General features: G+C 38.2%; 1 protein-coding gene across 3 annotated transcripts in view; it reads left to right on the top strand.

The window, feature by feature from the left end:
* LOC105387236 (ABC transporter G family member 20) overlaps positions 1 to 21,166 on the top strand; it is a 41,149-nt gene that overhangs the window by 18,321 nt on the left and 1,662 nt on the right. For 2 of the 3 annotated variants that reach the window (XM_048630589.1, XM_048630586.1), the window contains exons 2-14: positions 2,526 to 2,709; positions 3,163 to 3,322; positions 5,725 to 5,894; positions 6,240 to 6,332; positions 14,068 to 14,158; positions 15,042 to 15,180; positions 16,279 to 16,382; positions 16,681 to 16,784; positions 17,197 to 17,318; positions 18,595 to 18,719; positions 19,234 to 19,408; positions 19,818 to 19,921; positions 20,845 to 20,927. In XM_048630589.1, the coding sequence (XP_048486546.1) occupies positions 2,585 to 2,709; positions 3,163 to 3,322; positions 5,725 to 5,894; positions 6,240 to 6,332; positions 14,068 to 14,158; positions 15,042 to 15,180; positions 16,279 to 16,382; positions 16,681 to 16,784; positions 17,197 to 17,318; positions 18,595 to 18,719; positions 19,234 to 19,408; positions 19,818 to 19,921; positions 20,845 to 20,927 (1,595 nt within the window). In that variant the 5' untranslated portion in view covers positions 2,526 to 2,584. Of the gene's footprint in view, positions 1 to 2,525; positions 2,710 to 3,162; positions 3,323 to 5,724; positions 5,895 to 6,239; positions 6,333 to 14,067; positions 14,159 to 15,041; positions 15,181 to 16,278; positions 16,383 to 16,680; positions 16,785 to 17,196; positions 17,319 to 17,648; positions 17,734 to 18,594; positions 18,720 to 19,233; positions 19,409 to 19,817; positions 19,922 to 20,844; positions 20,928 to 21,166 lie in introns of all 3 variants that reach the window. The other variant, XM_048630588.1, reaches the window with a different exon arrangement.

Here is a 21,166-nt window from a genome sequence, read left to right on the forward strand (position 1 = left end):
ATATGAGGGACAGTATGCTGAAATTCGGTTCGAAGTGGGATAGATTTGTATAAACCAAAATACGAAGTGTTATACCTAATAATATGTTTAACGTTTAAATAAAATAAAAATAAATACTTTTTGTTAATACCTCAGTCCGGCCCTGTCTTAACCATGATCTACCCTACGAGCTCGTCTCTAGTCTGTGGTGCAGCCAGCCGCATCAGAAACAATATCATTATGTGATCACAGATGATCAAAAAGATCCTCCACCGTTTTAGAGGTCATCAGTAGGTATACTTGGTTTACTGAGGAAGTTTAGGTACGGTGTAAAATGTTATAAAGGATAAATAACTAAGTTGATTGAATAGATAAATTTGATGTCGCTGTATCGAGATGCCAACCAAAGGATTTGTAAAATATACAAAATTTCCGCACGAAGGCGGATTTATTACCAAATATCAATTTCTTCCAGTCAACCATTTGTATGTGGAATGTGGTTATCTGAAAGTGGTTTTCGAAGATTCTAAATTGGATGCATCGTTTTTCGCACTTACGTAGGTAATCCATTTTAACGACGTATCTTAATAATTACAGCTAAGACAATAATGTAATTTAATCGTTTTCAATGTTGAATAATTAAGACGAAATGTAAACACAATTCTTAATTACCGATATCACGGTTTCATTTCCGTATTATAAACATTTAGTAATTTATTTTCGAGTCTTACGCACAATATGGTAACAGCCATTTAAAAATCATATTGATGATTTCAAAGTTTATTACCAAAATTAATACTTACCTGAATCATTTACATTTCTTGTGTCAGCATTATTATTTACATCTTTATAAAATTAGACGGTTTTATTATAAAAATAAGGATGGAAGAATTCTGTAAAAAAAATTAAAATGTTTTTAAATTGTAACGTTGTTAGAAAACAAACAACAACATTGGTTAGAAAAATTATAATTATCATCAGACAGACACTCTCTTACGCTAAATAAAGGAGTCTACACACCAAACCCGCCGACACAGCCCGGCGGCTTGGTGTCGGCGACCCAAACCCGCCAACCCGCCAACATGTGTCATGGGGCTGTGTCGGTGAGTGTCGGCGGCAAGAAATCAGTACAACTTTTTTAGTACTTGCACGCGCGGGTACGAGTCGCCGACATGATTCTTGAAACAAAGTCGCCGACACCAAGCCGCCGGGCTGTGTCGGCGGGTCGGCGGGTTTGGTGTGTAGAGTCCTTAAGGCTGACAAGCCGACAACGTTTTCCGGTGGTCTCACACCTAGTTATTATCCGCGGTGCAGCTGCTAATTGAAATGTCATAGTTTTGCTAAATCATGGGCCATGATTGATTGGTAAGCTAGCTGTGCTCTAGCCAATAGTGACTATCACTTATTTAAGGTAAGCGTCCATCAATCGATATCGTACGCAACGGACGCATCGCATTCCGTATTCTTTGTATAGAAATTCACACAAGTTGCATGGCATTGCCGACGCCGTTTCTCCATACATTCATGACAATCGTTTGGTCCGATACGTACTTATATTACTAAACTTACGGCTATTTATCGAAAGAAGGTTGTTATAAGTTTGAGGTTTTTTCGTGTGTGTCAAGCCACCGAAATGAAGTGGCATAAAGTCTAAAGTCTACATTATAAGGAGATGTTTTGAGTTTTGTAAACATTACATTTTCATATTCGCAAATAACTTGTGGTTGGACGAACTGTGCAAACATTGATATTCGAGATGGGTCATGGAACTGAAAGCAAATACTTAACATTAATATTGAAAAAACTATGTAATGATATCACTAATGCCGATTACATGACATGGCATAAAATTCTGTTTTTCATAAAAAATATTTTTTATGCGCGTCAATTATTTTGGTATTTTATCGATGAAGGTACCTACTTGTGTATTAAGTAATATTAAATAGTTTTATTGCAGGCAAAACTAAACTTAAATGTTTTCGCACCATACGTTTATGGCGCATAGTCATAAATTTACACAAAGGACCAAATCATCTTTAAGCAGTTTAGTGCCTCGTAAACTACAGATTTCACGGTTTTCGTTTTACCTTCATCTTCATATTTTATTTGATTTTTGCCGGGAGGCTTCACATACGAGTACATAGCACTACTTATACAGATAAATAATTTTTAGTTGTGCACCTAAGCCGAGAAATAAGGATATTTTCAGTTTATGTAGTCCATCTCTGGCCATATATTTAGTTCGTTTCGTAGTTCGGAAACTCATATTTATTTAATGACCACTTGACTACGTTTGGCTGACCATAATCTCTTTTCGAAAGCTCATCTTCCACTTCCACCAATCATCAGAAAACCCAAAAAACATAACCTATGTCACTCAGTTCTATGGCATAGATATATCAATCCAACTATCATCGTCATCATAACCCATCGCATCCCCAGAGCTGGGGCACGGGTCTCATTCCAATGAAGCCTTCCTGTTTCAGGCCTAAATCAACCATCAGAAACCCCACCCCAAAAGCTAACCATTCCTGACTTGTCCACAGAACCACGTGACCATGTCAAGATAACCTCAACCCCGCATTTGCGAGCGCAAACACCCAAGATGGAGGAGCGCCGGCCCGCAGCCGTGTTGGTGGAACGAGCGTACAAATACTATGGACGCCTCAACAAGCCCGACTACAAGTCTGTCCTGTGCCATCTCGACATGACTGTGGACAGAGGAAGCATGTAAGCCATCATCTGATAATAAAATCTCTGTATACATCCATAGCAACAATCGATAAGAAGAAAATACAAATACTTAAGTTTATATTAGCTGATTGCCATTTCCCAGCCAGATTTTGAAGCCACGATGTCATTAGATTTCTTCCATGGATCTGCATCTAGACCACACTTCTTCTATGAAGCCCCTCAAGCGACCACTACCGATTGGTGGTAGCTCCAATTTCAGTACTCATTTGCAAATTTAGTGATCTGACCTAGACTTATCTTCCTCGATATGATCCCTCAAGTCTACTTTAGGTCTACTGGCTTTCTGGCGTGAGATTGTGTGGCTTAATAGCTAGATACCCCATAGGTATTTCACGCATAATGACCCTCCTTAGAGGCTAAATGCGGAAAATTTGCTCGCCACAATACATAAATGATCCCACAGATCCTCATTCCTTCTTCCATCCCCAGTTACGGCCTCCTCGGCGCGTCAGGGTGCGGTAAGACGACCCTGCTGTCCTGCATCGTGGGGCGCCGGAAACTGGACAGCGGAGACATCTGGGTCCTCGGCGGGAGACCAGGGGAGAAGGGCAGTGGCGTCCCTGGACCCAATATTGGGTATATGCCTCAGGTATTTTTATATCATTTATTGAACTCTTTATTGCACAAATATTATAAAATTAAAGAACAAGGGGAGCATATGTATTATAACCTATAATATAAGGAGATAAGAAAGGAGAATCCTCGAAGTAAGTATCAATTGCTACCGTACCACCACTACACATTAGAAATTAACAATCCTGCAGCATTAGTTATCTGTATAAACTTGCGTAATTTGTTTTCTTCAGTTCTCTGAAAGATGTTTGGTTAAGTAAGCGTTGCTCTTGAAGGTCGGTGGTGGTAAGACAGCTGTACTTAGTTTCAAAGTTTGTCACCGACACCCTAAAAAGATAAAATATAATTAACTATAAGTGGTTTTCACTCTAATGTTCATTCTATTCTTGGACCATTCAATTAAAACTATGAAATAGAATCCTTTGACTTATTTATGCACCAACATAATCGTTATTATTTTTACAAACGTCAGAGGCAATTTTTTTTATTATTAGACATTGCTATTAGTAGGTATTGTATTAATTAATTATATATTCTTAACTCTAATTACGTAGTAAATTATGAGTTCATTGTTTATGCATGACGCATGCATTTTTAATAAGACGATCTCTTTAAGGCATTACATTTTATTAACATGGAAATATACACTTCTCAGGCTCTATAGGTGTCATATACATATTATATTGTTAATTTTTTACCCGACTGCCGAAGGAGGAGGATAATGTTTTTCGATTATATGTTTGTATGTATGTATGTATGTCTGTTTCTTTATTCCCTCCTGTAGCCTAGACGGCTTGATAGATTTTTATGTATGAGGTATCGTTAGAAGCGTATTGATTGCGCGATGGTTATAGACTATGTGACGTTATATTAAAATGTATAAAACGCCCTCTAGAGGACATAAAGTGATGATCGAATAAATATAAATTTTCCAACTATGCCGTGTGGGGTATCAAATGAAAGGGCTTGATTAGCACATTACAAAGATATACATAGCCAACTTGACCGCCACACAAGGTACACCTATCTAAGTCACATTCAGCTAAATGGTGAACCCTCTGCTGGTCCCCGCCTGCGATACTTTCCATTAACATTGGGGCTTGTTTTCATCTTTTTAGCGTGCAGTCGGGTTTTTTGTTTGTTTATAATTATATTTTTTTATTCTTCAATATTATAATTTAACATAATGATCAGATATTGGGTAAGAATAAACCCAAAGGCGAACCATAGACAAACCGCAAGGGTATTCAAGCGCAAAACCCCCCTTTTTGCTGCCCCGTAGTCTCGTTAAAACTAGTAGCAAATGATCACGTTGCAATACAAACTAGCCTACTTGTTGCACCGCACTGATGCAATGCTAAAGCGGAGATCAAACCCATAATACTACTTAATAACGGAGTTTTTTTTATCGTCCATTGTTACTGGCACGCAAGGAGTATGTTACCAGCGGAGTTATCCCGCCTCTTTGCATGATTGCTTGTGGAAAACAACTGTGACTTCAGTGTTCGATTTATGAAAATGTTCTTTAAAAAAAGTAAAATGTTGTACTAGGCTAGGCACAGATTAGAGAGCCTATGTACTATGTACTACTAGTACTTACGGTACTTAAGCACCCGGTTGCAGCGCAAATGTAGAAGACACTTATAAATCTTATAAATTATCATTTTTCAATCGAAAGTTTTGTACAAATTGTCTATACCTAGTTTTATTTTCGAAATAACTTTTAGATTTTTGTCGCAACTCGAATTTAAACGATAGTCAAATATGAAATTTAAATTAATACATTATTTTTCTGTCTAGGATCGAATGTTAAAGTATATGATATATTCGTGATTAACTACTTAACTACAGATGTTTACGGTGGTTGGGTGTTCTTTTCATCGGGTCAAGATTACAATTTAAAATTGACGGCACTTAAATCGTCATCAGTGAAAATATGTTGGTCAACAACTTAAATATGATAGGGAATTGAATGGTACCTGCAGAAAAATGTGAACTTGAAAATTGTTCCACAGATTTATTAAATAATACAAGTTTGAAATGATGCCACATTAAGAAAGGCATTTGAAAGCTGATGTTGTGTAGGTATTACAATACGTTTATATTAAGATAAGAGGAGAGATACAGAATAAGATACGCAGACTTGAAAATTACAAAACATGTGACCGATCCCACAACCCAACCTAAAACCCTTGGGTTGGCTGTATCTACGCTTCGGTATGAAGGCCAGTAAGACTCATTGAAAATTTTTGAACTTTACATTACTTTACAAACTACTGAACCATACAAACTACTGAAATACAAATTATTGAACCTTACAAAATCTAACTTAACTAACCTAAAACCCCACAAATTAACCTAAAAACCCCATAAACTAACCTAAAAACCCCACGAACTAACCTAAACCTCCCTCCGCAGGAAATAGCGCTTGTAGGCGAGTTCACAGTCCGCGACGCCATCTTCTACTTCGGTCGCATCTACGGCATGAAGGCCGCCAAGATGCAGGAGCGGTTCGACTTCCTCACCTCCCTGCTGGAGCTCAGCGATGGCGGGAAGCTGGTCAAGCACCTGAGTGGGGGGCAGCAGAGGTCAGTCATAGAAATATATCAGCGCTTTGTGTTGTTATTTTTTCTCTTGGTATATTCTTAAGGCGAATAAAATATTTCCTACTTCGTTACTGTTACAGACAATATATAACAGTATGTTATTATAAAGTACCTTATAATTTAAAAAAAAAACACCTTTTTCAAATTCTGTAAAATTTCATTTCAAACTTAGTTCTTTTTTGTACTAACTATAGGAGATACCTAGCTAAATATATTTTCATCAAAAACAACCACAAAGGTACCTAAAGCTCCACGAACTTACCTAAAACCCCACGAACTTACCTAAAACCCCATGAACTTACCTAACCCCATCACTAACGTCCACAGGCGGGTGTCGCTGGCGGCGGCGCTGGTGCACGAGCCCGAGCTGCTGATCCTGGACGAGCCCTGCGTCGGGCTGGACCCCGTGCTGCGGGAACGGTATGACAGTTGACACTCTATCTATTTATGATCATGATGAGAGTAATGAGGGGTCAAGTGCAGATACGATCGTGCGGTTTTTTTACGCACGCACACGCGTAGTGGCGTTTTGTGGATCAATTTCAAATTCATTTCATTTATTCACACTATGTCACAACATACACGTATGAAATTTTACAAAACATTGATTTGTACTGGACTAAACTACCTACATAACATAAACACAGTTAATAAATTGTAACATTATTAAAATAATAATACATAGATTTTTTTTTTCACAATTGTGTGGGTAGATGCATAATAAATTTCTGAATTACAGTTACAGGCGGTTCATACTACTAGAGCTACTATGAACCGCCTGTAACTGTAAAGCTGCTGTTAGTGTGAATTGGCCGGGCGATTCATTGAACTCATTTCGCTTTCGGAGCTATGTGCTTCGGCAGGGTTACATTACATATACAATGGCTCATGCTTTTTACACGATAAAAAATAATAACTACTTAGGTATATTGAAATATTTATTAAAGTCAAGACTCTTAATTAAAGTTCTCTCCCACAAGTCACTAAGTACTTGTAACTACAATATTCAAAGTGGTAAATTTAGCGAGAACACTGTTTTTTTTTCTTTACAAAACATGTAAAATAATGATTTAATTGCTCGAATGTCCACTTACTATGTAAGTAATGACATAAATTACCCAACTGAGTAAATAAGAAACGTGTTGACTCAAGTAAGCCGCTTTTTTAATTAAACAAAAAACTTTATACAAATATTGCATAAAATCCAGGCTTTTTTACCTTGACATCAAACCAAAGTCACCTTAAATCAATATAAGCTCAGTTCATTATTTTTTTGAACTTGAAAAATTTAAAAATTAAATAAGTAATAAAAATGTTTACAAAGTACTTATACTCAAAACTTTGCCAATTCTATTGACCAAGGTTAAATTCAGAAGCAACAATATTTGCCCAGCTATTCAATCTTAAATATTAATAAAATTATCATCAATTTGTACTTGCAATCAAAGGCACACTTAACATTTTAGCACTAACTAAGTATTAATGATGTGATGAATTTATCACACAAACAATGTGCAATGATGACATTATTTCATTTATTACCATCAATAAAAATAATACTTTAAACATTATTAAAGTAAATAAATAGCATGGTCAAATAAGCGTCACTCATCAAAAAATTGTACGTCTATATGGAATCTAGATACTTTTTATGTAGGTACTCATACTTACCCATCTCTCTGCAGTCTCAGGCATACTAGACGAAATCTAGATTTGATTCTGTTTAGATTCAGTTTATTATACATATGCTATTAATAAAAAACACTTGACGATCATGTCAGATGGTATCTAACTAAAAACAGTCATTTCATAATTTTATTAAAGTACTGTGACAAGCGCTAGTCCAGCAGTGTTTGTCATCGACATGCTAATAAAAATAAGATCTTTGCGAATATAATAACTAATAGCTATAAATTTTACACCTATTAATTCATTAACCAATACCTAGTACGCTCACAAATGAAAGACATTCATTTCTTAAATCCAATGATTCTGCTTGATAACGCAAGATAAACATGCGATGGTTGCTGGAGCGAGGAATGTTTTAACAGCCGGTTAAGAAATATGTATACTGAGCTATTGCGGTATCTTAACTCTAGTGGCGTGATACTTAATCAGTGACACACTTACATACGGGGTTGAAATAAATAACTCCCTAAAAATTTAAACAATTAACGGAATATTATAATTCAACCATTTTCCTCAAGAATCATACTGTAGGTTTTTTTTTAAACTTTTTTCATATCTCCCATGCAAGCATGTTACTATGCCTAAAACCCTTCCTTAATTATATTGGAAGGAGACTCGTGCCTTAGTAATATGGAAGTGATTGGTCGTGAATGCTCAACATAAGTCAAAGTCAAAGTCAAAGTCAAAATTTTTTATTCATCGTACAAATATAAAATTTTCTGATGAACGTCAATTTTTACAAATTACTCTCCGTTCGGATAAGGGGGGGCTCTTTCTGTCTAAGGAGAAGAACGGAGGCAAGAAACTCCTGAGCCATCTTTTCAAAAAAAGACTTAAAACTAGTTGGTATACAATACATATAAGCTTAATTATTACTATTATTATAATATGAGCAGAGCTAACTACTTATCACAGCCATGCATTAACGTCCTCTAAGTAATCATCAATTCTATAATAAGCTTTTTTACTGAGTTTCTCTTTAATGTAACACTTAAACTTATTCTCTGGCATTTGAGCAACTTCTGCTGGAAGCTTATTATAAAATCTAATACAGTACCCTAAAAACGATTTATTAACTTTCGCCAGACGCATCGCTGGAAAAGCCAGCTTATGCTTGTTCCTAGTATTAATGTCATGATTACTGCCAATTGTATCAAAAGTTGAAATATTCTTTCGTACATACATTAAATTGGAAAAAATGAACTGACATGGAACTGTAAGAATGTTAATTTCTTTAAATAGTTCTCTCAATGAATCCCTGGAACCAAGTTTGTATATAGAGCGGATGGCTCTTTTCTGCAATACAAATATAGTCTCAATATCAGCGGCTCTACCCCAAAGCAAAATTCCATACGACAATAAGCTGTGGAAATAACTAAAGTAAACTAATCTGGCGGTTTCAACGTCGGTCAGTTGTCTAATTTTCCGTACAGCAAAAGCTGCCGAGCTCAACCTTCCAGCCAATTTGGCAATGTGAGGTCCCCATTGTAACTTTGAATCTATAGTCATACCAAGAAAGACAGTATCATTAACTAGGTCCAATTTATTCCCATCTAGAATAATGTTAGTATCGCATTGTCTAACATTCGGCAGTGTAAATTTAATACATTTCGTTTTCTTAGAATTCAATAAAAGATTATTTACGGTAAACCAATCGTGTATGTCAGATAGAATAGAATTAATTTCATAAAAAATATTTTCACTTCTTTTAACTTTAAAAAGCAAAGAAGTATCGTCAGCAAATAAAACTATATTAGTCAATTTTTCAACCATAAAAGGCAAGTCATTAATATAAATGAGGAATAAAAATGGTCCTAGAATAGATCCTTGAGGGACGCCTATCTTTACATGAGCCCCCTGTGATTTAGTATTATTAATATCGACCCTTTGTTGCCTCTTGTCTAAATATGAAGCTATCAAATCTAAAGCCTTTCCTCCTATTCCATAGTATCTCAGTTTCGAAATTAAAGTCTGATGGTCCACACAATCAAACGCCTTCGACAGATCACAGAAGACTCCAATAGCATCGTGATGGTCTTCCCAGGCGTCAAATATGTGCTTAATTAACGCAGTACCGGCATCGGTTGTTGATTTGCCTTTTGTAAAACCATACTGCTGGCTATGAAACAGTCGAGCTTCATTGAAATGCAAAAGCATCTGACTGAGTATGATCCTCTCAAATATTTTACTCAAAACTGGAAGAACCGAGACAGGCCTGAAATTTGCAGGGTCCTCCATATCCCCACTCTTGAACAGAGGTATAATTTTACTCAATTTCATAAGATCTGGGAACACACCTTCAGCGATACATTTATTAAAAATGTTAGCCAAAATTGGGGCGATTTTATTAATAATAGAAAGAACAAATTTAACTGTCATTCCCCACAAGTCTTCAGTTTTCTTCATATTTAAGGACTTAAATGTTTTTATAATAGTTAATGTATTTATATATCTGAATTTAAATTCCTTATCGGTTGAAGGTGCGTTCTCTTTCATCAGGGTTTCAGCTAATGTAGCTGAAGAATCTAGGTTGCAAGTAGTCTCTAAAGGAATGTTCGTAAAAAACTCTTCAAAAACTCTCGCCACCTCGTCATTTGATGTTATTATGTCATTGCCTACCTTTAAAGATAAATTAGTCTCGCGTGTTCGATTCTTCCCCGTTTCGTTATTAATAATATTCCAAATGGCCTTAGATTTGTTAGCCGAGTCTTTAATCTTGTTATTAATAAAAATTGTCTTCGCACAGTGACAGACACATTTGTACATTTTGCTATATTTCTTCACATAAGATTGAAAGTCAGGGCGGAGTATGAATGTTTTCATCTCATACAGATCATATAATGTCGCCCTGCTTTTGCGAATACCATCTGTAGCCCAGTCACAAAATTTAATTTTATTGTCTATCAAAACTTCCTTCGTTTCAAAATTACTCTCAAACTCATCAGCTATTATCTTAAATAAGTTAGTATACATCTCATTAGAATTGCAATCTACTTTAACCCTCGGAAGTTTTTCGTCTAGTTTCTTCAAGTAATTGTCAATTTTCTTTGTAGTAATCGGTCTGCATCTAACCTTAGTTTTATTTGTCTTGTCAGTGTTTACTAAGGTAATGGTCTGCCCACTGTGGTCTGACCTCAGACAATTTATCACACTACTGTCTTTAAACTCACAGTTACAGAATATGTTATCTAGACAAGTGGCCGACGTGGATGTAATCCTAGTTGGTTCCAGAAAGACATTAAAAAGATTAAATGATTTAAAAAGTAACAGTAATTTCGACATATTAGGAGAGTCACCTAATAGGTCAACATTAAAGTCACCACACACTATTACTTCCTTTTTACTATTGGAAGCCAACCTTAGAACATCCTCCATGACAGTCTCAAAGGTAATGAAATCACCAGTAGGTGGCCTGTAGGTACATACTATTATATACTTGTTTAGCTCTGCACATGAAATTTCTATATGGTGTTTAACAGAAAGAGATACTATGTCCTTTCGTTCTTTACATTTACAATTTTCTTTAAGAAATATAAGTGACCCGCCATGCTCGTTGCACTTTCTGTTAAAACAGCTTATAAGTTTGTAATTTTTCAATTGGAACATCATTTTATTCTCGTCTAACCAATGTTCTGTGATACATAAACAATCAATGTTAAATTTTTCCGAAAATAGTTCTATTTCTAACAATTTAGAAGAAAGACTCTGAATATTCTGATGTACCACTTTAAATTCATTCTTAAATGTCTTGTCCTTTAATAGTTTTGAGCCGAGAGAGCAGTGAACTGAATCAATCTTTATATCAACGCTATGATGCTCTCCCGTTGTCTGAGAATCTAATTTAAATCTACTGTACTATTACTACATATTATCAGTATTACTACTGACGATGTCAATAGGGACACAAGTTTTCTTCGTTATAATGCTTATAACTGAGTTAATAAGATGAGCTACTTCTGTAGCTAGACGTCGTTTCTGATTTGAGGACAAAAATAAACTGTCCCAAGTCAACTTAAAATTATCTACGTATAAATTGGTATCAAAGAAATTGATACAATCAGATTTACAACATGCATTGTACATTGTTTTATTTAGGCTACATGTCATATAATTGCATTTGTCAGGCAGTGTGCATGAGTAAGGAAATGCACAAACAAATACATGTTTTGTAGGAAGGCCTTCTAATATAGCAAAACTTCTATGTATGTCAGACTTTGACACCCCTAAACTATTTCCCACCATAATAAATATAGTTGTTTTGTCAGTGTGTGACCTCTCTGAAATTAATTCAACTATTTGTCCGAATGTAAGTTCTGGGTAACAATAATTAACAACTTTTCCATTTACATGATTACCCAACATGTGCCCGAAATCCTTGCCAAGCCTATCGGAATATACAACTGTGCTGTAATCCTCGCTTGAATTGCTACTACTTGTAGTAAGCCTTGTCAAGGTAGTGGGTGACATCTTAGGTAACTGCTTATTACCTACTATTCTACTAGCTGCCTGAGAATAGGTGGGTTTCCTATGTAATTTCTTAGTGGAGGCCTGAAAAACATCTGCTGCCGCCGATCCGCTCTGGATGACCTCTGAGGATGGCGCGGCCGTCGGGAGGCTGGTGGTGGCCGCCAGGAGTCTGGTGGTGGCCCTCGGGAGAATGGTGGTGGTCCCCGAGAGTCCGGTGGTGGTCCCCGAGAGACCAGTGGTGAGTCCAGTGGTGGCCAACGGGATGCTGGTGGTGGCCGCCAGGAGTCTGGTGGTGGCCCTCGGGAGACCAGTGGTGAGTTCAGTGGTGGCCAACGGGATGCTATTTGTGGCCTCCGAGGTGGTGGTGGTGGCCTCCGGAGATGCGGTGGAGGCTTCAGCAGGTGAAGACTTCTCCGGCAGCATCTCAACCCGAACTAAGCCCACACTTCTCAGCACCAGCAGCTGGTTTTCATACTCCACAGTTCTCTGGTCTAGGGCAGACTTCAATGTGGCCAGCCTAGACTGTAGCATAGCCATGTTGAACTCGCACTCTTGGTTGTTGTCTGCGAGTTTCTGGTTGTAGTCCGACATCTCTTCTTCATATTTATTTACCAGTAGTTGTAGTCTCCCTCTATCCTTTTTCAATGGAAGGTACGTCTTATGCTTTTTCAATGCTCGCTCAGACTTCCTAATATATTTATTTATTTTAATATATTTTTTAAGCCTGTTTGCACCTTTGATATTGATTGATTTGCTTGGAGTGGTGAGGTCTATTGTTGGCATAGGGGTGTGATGTAGGGTAACTAATTCATCGTACAGTGCCATTGTCTTATTTGTTTCTTCGCTTGCATGTGCTTCATTTATTTGCTGGATTTCTGTGTGTGCTTCAGCCAGTTGATGCTCCAGGCTGCAGATCTTTGTCAAGGCAGCTTCATATAAATCCTGACACTCTGTGTTTGATCTCAGTACAATCTCCAGCTCATCACATTTGCCTTGTAAGTCTTGGTATTGGATGTCCATTTCAGCGATGACATTCTTTAGGTCGGTGTTCTTTTTCAAAAGGGAATCAAATTCCTTTTCGTTGTCCTCCCGCTCTGCCATCAGTTGGCTTGAGAGGTCACGAGACGCCTTGAGATCCTCCAAAGCTGTCCTCAGCTGGATCTCCAGGTCACGGCTCTGCACCTTCCGGGTCATCATCCTCGACATCTCTGAAAACCAACCGGGGTTACCCGTTAGTATCTTGATAGGTAGAACCGAGAAGATGATTATCCAAGACACAAAATAACCCTCTTTAGGTATAACTTGATCAAACCAGATACCAATAGGTTATAATAATTATTAAGTAATATATTGTAAGTCTATGTAAAAATGATCAAAAGGTAACTTATTTGTTAGTTATCATAAACAATGTAGTCATGAACACAAACTATAGGTGGGGAGGGAGTAATATGCATAATATGTTACTTAAATGAATAGGTACTCAGTGGTATTATTGACTTAGAATTATGTAAACTTTAAGCCAAAAAACAATCACTTGATCATTATTCAATGAAGTACTAATACTAATAGCAATTAAGTAGGTGGAGACTATGATATAGTAAGAATAGGGAATAAGGGATACAAAAGCTAATAGAAAGTTTGAAAATTAGAAATGAAAACAACAAAGTTTGAAAATGACAAAGTCTAAAAGTGGGTTAAGGAAGTGTGAAAAACATTTCACGTATGCAGCAAACTAATGAATAATGATTAAATAATTTAGTGTTTATGATTTTAAATGAGTAATACTAGTAAAAATATGTAATTTTAACAATACTCCCCTGATAGATATCCGTTGGCAAATTCGAACTTTGACAGGTGCCGTTGCTTCAAATATCCGAGTCCCGTAAGTGTTTTATTTCAGCGTTTGAAGGCTTGTCTTCATTTGCACAGCTGTATAACACTATATTCTTTAAGTTAACACTAAAACACATTTATAAAACATAAAACATTATATTTTCAGGATCTGGGAGTTCCTAGCCGGCCTGGCGAGGGGTGGCACTACCGTCATCATCACCACACACTACATAGACGAAACGAAACAAGCACACAAGGTATAACCATAGATTATTACTATACGTTACGTTACAATATCTTAGAAAAATATTTAGTGTTAATATTTAGGAAAGACGTGGGTTGACTGCCAGAAAATGTTTTTAGCATTAAATAATTAAATAAAGAAATAAAAAGAAAGATAAGTGGTAGCTTTTCCTTAACTAGGAGCTTTTAGACTTTATCAGATTAGAGAAGTACTGTGTTCCTTGGTCACAGATAATGGTATAACATCGAATCGTGATCAAGTTTCCTTATCCATAAATTCGTCGTAACGAAAATTATCTGAACTTTTTTTGAAGGAAGCAGTTTTAAATATTTGAAACTGTTTTATACAATTTGCATACCCGTGCCTAACAAGTTTGCGTCACGCAATTTTGATTTAATCAAAAAAGTACCAGTTTTGTTCTATAAAACAAAAAAAAGCGAGAACATAATTTAAAAAATGTTGACCTACGCGTATGTACAACGTAATTTATTATCTCATAAAATTTATGGTTTACATTTTACATAATGTGGAATATCCGGTTTTTAACATAACAGGTACAGGTATTACTACTGAGAGGTTACTAACTACTCCATATCCTGACCTCATCAACCCTAGTCTAGTTTGTCACCATCATGATAAGAAGAATGTCTATGGCATTTTATTCTTTCTTCGTCCGTTTCCCGGCTGGGGCAGATATTTGCACTTGGCTCTTGGGTGTTGATATTTATACATAATATTATGTATCTATCTATGTATTTGTGTAGATATATCAGCTGTCCGATACACATTACAGGCTCTGCCTAGTTTGGGGTCGGGTGGTCGTGCGTGAGTTGACCTTACATATTATATTATACTCGTAGCACCATAACCTTCCTATTACACCCTCCCCTCCTCAGATCGGCCTCCTCCGCGACGGGCAGCTCTTAGCCGAGCAGTCTCCGGAACAGCTGCTGCGGCAGTTCAGTTGTGATACGCTGGAAGACGCCTTTCTGAAGCTGGCGTTGAGGCAACACGAGTATGCGCCTAAGAGGAATAGTAAGTAGCCTAGCCTAGTTACTAATCATAACGCGAAAGTTTGTGAGCATGGAGGTTTTGTTACGGGCTACTTTTTATCGTGGATTTTGAACGGGAAAGTTTTTTAAATCTAGTTATAAGCTGCTGCAGCATTTCAGTTGTGATACTCTGGAACACGCCTTCCTCAAGCTGGCTTTGAGGCATCACGAGTATGCGCCTAAGAGGAATAGTGAGTATTATACTACAATTGCAGTTGCTGCGAGCCGCTGGACTTAGCTGGAGCGAGGCCAAAATACAGTCGAAAATAGGCGGAAGTACCGGACGTTAGTAGAAACCCTCTGCACCTCTGGGGTGCCATAGGACTGCAACAACAATACTACAATTCGGCGATAGAAAGGAACCAAATTATGCGGCGTTAGGCAATGCATAATATACTTATATAGTGCACCATCGATCACAAAAGTCTTCGTCCGTCTTCCCTTCTAGCATGAAGGCTTAGTAGAGGCCGGTATCTACCAACGCCGTAGGTCACGTCTATCCCGACATGATCCTGACCGAATGACCATAATAATGCTTCGTAAGGGTTTAAAAACTTAACAACTTTTTAGCATAATTATAGCCTTGATGGGGACACGTGAGTCACGTGTGCACATAAAAAAAATAAAAGTCAACAACCTTCCTACATCAATGTAAAGAACATTGCCAAAACCTGTTTTAAGATATTTTTCTTTTAAAATATTTTTTTGTAAATAATTAAGTAATTATTATTTACTATTTTTCGTAATCATTATTCATAAAACATGCTTATGGGTAGTCAAGTTTTTCCTTTAAAATATAAACTGGTTTTTTTAATGGCTTACTATGTTAAATATTTTACCCCCCGTCACCACCGTCGCTTTTTTATTATAGCTGGGCCTCGTCCCCCCCCCCCCGTCTTTCACCCCGCAAAGAGGGTCGCGCACAAAGTTGTCGAGCTATATTGAATTTTTGTATTTGAATATATTATTATTTATGTTATGAATATGAAAAAAATCTCATTTTCGAATGTTACGGCTTACCACTTTTGCATCACTCTGTATGTGTATAACTCAATGTATTTCATTATTGTCTCCTCCACAGCGTTGAAGGGTTCCCCTGACGTGATCCCGGAGACCAGCGTGTCCCGGCAGGAGTCCAGATTCCCCTCGCGAGAGGACTTCAGTGGAGTCACCAGCAGTACTGACGTGAGTAAAATATATTATAATATGTGGGGACATCTAACACACGGTCATCCGATCCCAAACTGTGTAATATGAGTATCGGACAGCTGATACATCTACCAGATGCATAGGTAGATAGATACATATTTATACCCAAGACCTGACTACAAATACCTGTCTTTAAACAATTCATATCTGCCCCGGCCGGGGATAGAACCCGGCACCTTCGGAATTGCAGTCAGAGTCACTAATCCCTACACATTTTTTCGACAAATAATGTATTTTTAAAATATTGTCATTTATATATTATGTTTTTGTCTAGGTACTGACAAAACAAGAAAAACCAAAGAAAATTAAAGGAAAGACGAGAGCGCGGTACAAGGCTGTATTTATTAAAAATATACAACAGTTTGGCAGAAATCCTGCGTAAGTATACGTTGCTCATGATATATTTTATGATTTTTTTATTAAGATTATGTTTTGAATATCTAACGATGCTGATTTTTATACAAAGTATTTTTATCACAATACATAGCTTAAAGTTGCGATTGGAAGTTGACTACATGAATTTGCAGCAGGCGATGCGACGTTGGTTGAAAAGTCCCTTTGATTTAAACAGGATTTATCAGCTAGTGATACTCGATGACAAGTTAGCGCCGTCGTTTACTGCAACCTTATTCATCGATGTACCTGTGAATACATTTACCATGCTCAACGCTCTCGCTACTCAATACTCAGTACTCAGTACTCAGTACTCAGTACTCAGTACTCAGTACTCAGTACTCAGTACTCAGTACTCAGTACTCAATACTCAAAACTCAATACTCAATCATTCCAGGGGTCTCCTATTCGCGGTGCTGTTCCCCATCGTGCAGGCGGTGGCGTTCTTCCTGGCGGTGGGGCACGACCCGCGCGACCTGCACGTCGCCGTCGTCAACCATGAGGCCGGCTTCTCGCCCTGTGAGTGTAGTCCATAACATAATATGCGGTTATAATAGGCTATATACGAGTTAGTAAAAGCCGAAAGAAACTAATTTTGCTCTACAAACGAACGTTCTAGAATCTTCGTGCACGCTAAGCGACTAGCTAGGCGCCAAGCGCGCAATGCGGCCGTTCACGAAGATTCTAGAACGTTCGTTTGACTGAGCTACTCGCTTGGTAACTCACTCGGCGCTAAGCAAACCTCCTGCCTTTGCGGACGTAGCCTAAGGATTGTTACTTGCAAATGTGTCGTGGTACGGTAAGTCCACTGGCGTAGGATTGCCACTGGCGGTGTTTCCCATCGTGCAGGCGGTGGCGTTCTTCCTGGCGGTGGGGCACGACCCGCGCGACCTGCACGTCGCCGTCGTCAACCACGAGGCCGGCTTCTCGCCTTGTAAGTGTAGTCTATAACGTTATTTAGGTATAAAAGCTGTTAAAATAGGCTATACAGGATTTTGTAAAAGCCGAAAGCAACAAATTTTGCTCTACAAACGAACGTTCTAGAATCTTCGTGAACGGCCGCATTGATACACGCTAAGCGACTAGCTAGGCGCCAAGCGCGTAATGCGGCCGTCTACGAAGATTCTAGATCTGAGCTACTCGTTTGTTGACTCGCTAGGTGCTAAGCAAACCTCCTGCCTGTGCGGACGTAGCCTAAGGATTGTTAGTTGCTAATATGTCGTGGTACGGTAAGTCCACTGGCGTAGGGTTGTGTCTGTGGTGGTAAGTCCACTGGCGTAGGGTTGCCACTGGCGGTGCTGTTCCCCATCGTGCAGGCGGTGGCGTTCTTCCTGGCGGTGGGGCACGACCCGCGCGACCTGCACGTCGCCGTCGTCAACCACGAGGCCGGCTTCTCGCCCTGTGAGTGTAGCTTTTATACAGCGGGTGGCCTAAAAGAATACCTATAGTAAGTCCTCACGTCAATAATCAGGATTGGCCAACGGGTTACTGGACTCATCTGTATATTTTTGTTTATATTTGGTGCGGAATTCTAAGGAAAAAGTTCTTTGCCGTTCCTTGGGAGATCTACACTAGACAAAATTTAGAGCTGGTCTGGCTTGTCATCGCGGATATTCGATTTTGATTGAATTCGGTTGAAAAATATTATTAGAACTTTCTTTTTGAGCACGCGTTGATGTCTTTTATATGAAAAGAAACTATATCTTGTCGAAAGAGATATTTTTGTTTTCTAAAGTTGTGTTTTTGTTCGGATTTTTTTCTTTCTAACTCATTTTATGTTTTATTTTCTTTTCAGGGGGCCTAGCAGCATGTAAAAATAGTAGTTTACAACAAATAACGAAGACAGAAAACGACAATTGTGAGCTTAGTATGTTAAGTTGCTGGTTTGTGGAGGAAATGGAGAAACACGATATTTATCAAGTAAGTTACGAGATAAAGAAAAATATAATCCTTAATACCTATATACTTTTGTTTAATAAATGTGCTCATATCTCACTACTGTCGAAAGATTTGGTTTACATCTTGTATTTTATGGAATATTCGAGTGACATCACCATAGTCATCAATTCTATAAGACGAATTTCTTAATCAATCTTATACCCGACATATAAGCTGTTTTATTATATACAAACCAGCCGACGATCAGTACACTGATACAATTCCATCCTGTTTACTATGTTAACATTAACTGCAGCACTATAATTGCTTATACTCGTGTGTAAAGAAAGAGATCCACTTACAAAATGCCTACTACAAAAGACCCTTTATTTACGTTTTAAGTTGGTAATATTCTGATGCGCCGTTAAATGTAGGTACTTCTATATTGCAGACGGCGTCATAAAGCTAGTCTTTTTCGTTTAGGAGTAATTTGGCCCTATTCTCACTGTAACTTTTTCATTGTTCGTATAAAAATAAAACGATAATTTATCTCCAGATAGCGTACGACTCGCCGGAAGCGGCCCGTGCGTCCGTGCACGCGGGCCGGCTGTACGGCGCGCTGGTGCTGCCGCACAACTTCAGCTCGGCGCTGGCGGTGCGGGTGCGGGAGGGAGATGTTGATGACGATACGGTCCGCGACAGCACGATTAGTGTTTGGATCGATCAGACTAGTAAGTATTATCGCGTATTTTGAATATGTAATTTGAGTAAATTATAGTTTTCAAAGTTATGTAGTAGAAGTCTCATTAGCTCAACTCCCGCTGCTATAGATAAATGTCACTATATCCCAAGTCCCGATAAATACGGCATTATACGATATCTAATTTGATAAAGAAGCCGTGCAACACGGTGAGGTTTTAACCTTTTTCCCGCATATTACATCTAAAAGCTAGCAAGTTGGGAATTTTATATCCAAAAAATATCTTGCATATCTACGAGCGAATTGGACCTATTCTTATTTAGTTATTGCAACTGTGTATTTAGGTGTGTATACATAAGTTTATGGTACCTGGGTAGTGGGTATCAAGACTAACAGGGTGGACTCAAAGCATTCCTAACAACGCTAATGTCTGTCCTCAGATCACCAAATATCCCACTTCATGAAGCGGAAGCTGCACAAGACGTGGGAGACCTTCACGGCGCGGGCCATGCGCGCCTGCGGGCGCCCCGAGAACATGGTCCGAGTGAGTACAACGTGGATAGGGAGTTGTATAGGGTGGAGTTTTATCAGTGGACTTGTTGTTGAGCAGTCGGTTCTTTCTTGAGTGACTGCAGTTAAGAGTGGAGTTGGTTTATGAAAGTTGCTTAGTAGATCGGGTACATTGAGCTGCCGACGGCAAGTTGACCCTGAGTATGCGGTTTGACCTTAACTGATCTGAAACATTTGGAGAAACCATTTCATATATTATTGCACTTTATCAGCTTATGTTATGACATGACTCATATTTATTTACAATATCTACTTATGTATTCAATTATATTTTAATGCTTTATTATTATAATTATTATATTTTCAGATGCTCATGGCTGCCATCTAATACTCATACCTACACATACAAGACTTCTGTGACTTTGTTATTTATATTATTTGTATGAATAAAATATTTATCTTTCAGATACCTCTGCTTTCAAATCGTTAGGTATTATCACCTTCACGTAACACAAGGTTTGATTAGATGTGTAATTATTTATTTATTCCAAATTTATCGAAGTACCTACCTATTTACTAACCAATTACTTATGCTTTGTTATTCATATCATTCTTTTGCAAATCTTACTTATAATTACCATGACAAATACCTACTTACCTACTTCAAATTACCTCAAGACTAAACTTTGTTGAACGCAATATTGACTAGACCACTGACTATAAGTTTATAAACAAACCAATGCAGTTAGTTATAAACACATTTATGTATACTTATGTATAAGGTGTAGTGTACTCAATAAGAACTCATGTAACCGGAAGTCAAAGCCGTAGAGCAAAAATCTCTCTGAAACATAACCTGCACCGGCCGGGAATCGAACCCAAAACCTCCGGCACAATAATCGCTAACCGCAATACCTTCCAATCTTCTAACATTGCAATTCCGTTACGTTTCGCCAGATCCCAGTGAACTTCGCTGACCCCGTGTATGGCAGTATGGACGCACAGTTTGTGGACTTCATGGCTCCTGGCATCATGATCACGTGAGTACCTACTGAGCCTATGCAATCACCATCACACACAGGTCTCTTCCAAAGAGTGCCACAAAACTGGGCCTTCTTTGTCCAGTCGTCACGGTAATACCTGTTTTGGTAGCAGTCGTAGTGCCTAGTCAGAGGCCTTGGGGAGCTTGAAAACATCTGACCACTTACCCGATAACTCTCTCAGAACGTGCTGCTTACTAGTCTTGGGGTCCACCAATCCACACTAGGCCCGCGAGGTG

The sequence above is a fragment of the Plutella xylostella genome, chromosome 26 (genome assembly GCF_932276165.1).
Source record: "Plutella xylostella chromosome 26, ilPluXylo3.1, whole genome shotgun sequence".
Lineage (NCBI taxonomy): Eukaryota > Metazoa > Arthropoda > Insecta > Lepidoptera > Plutellidae > Plutella > Plutella xylostella.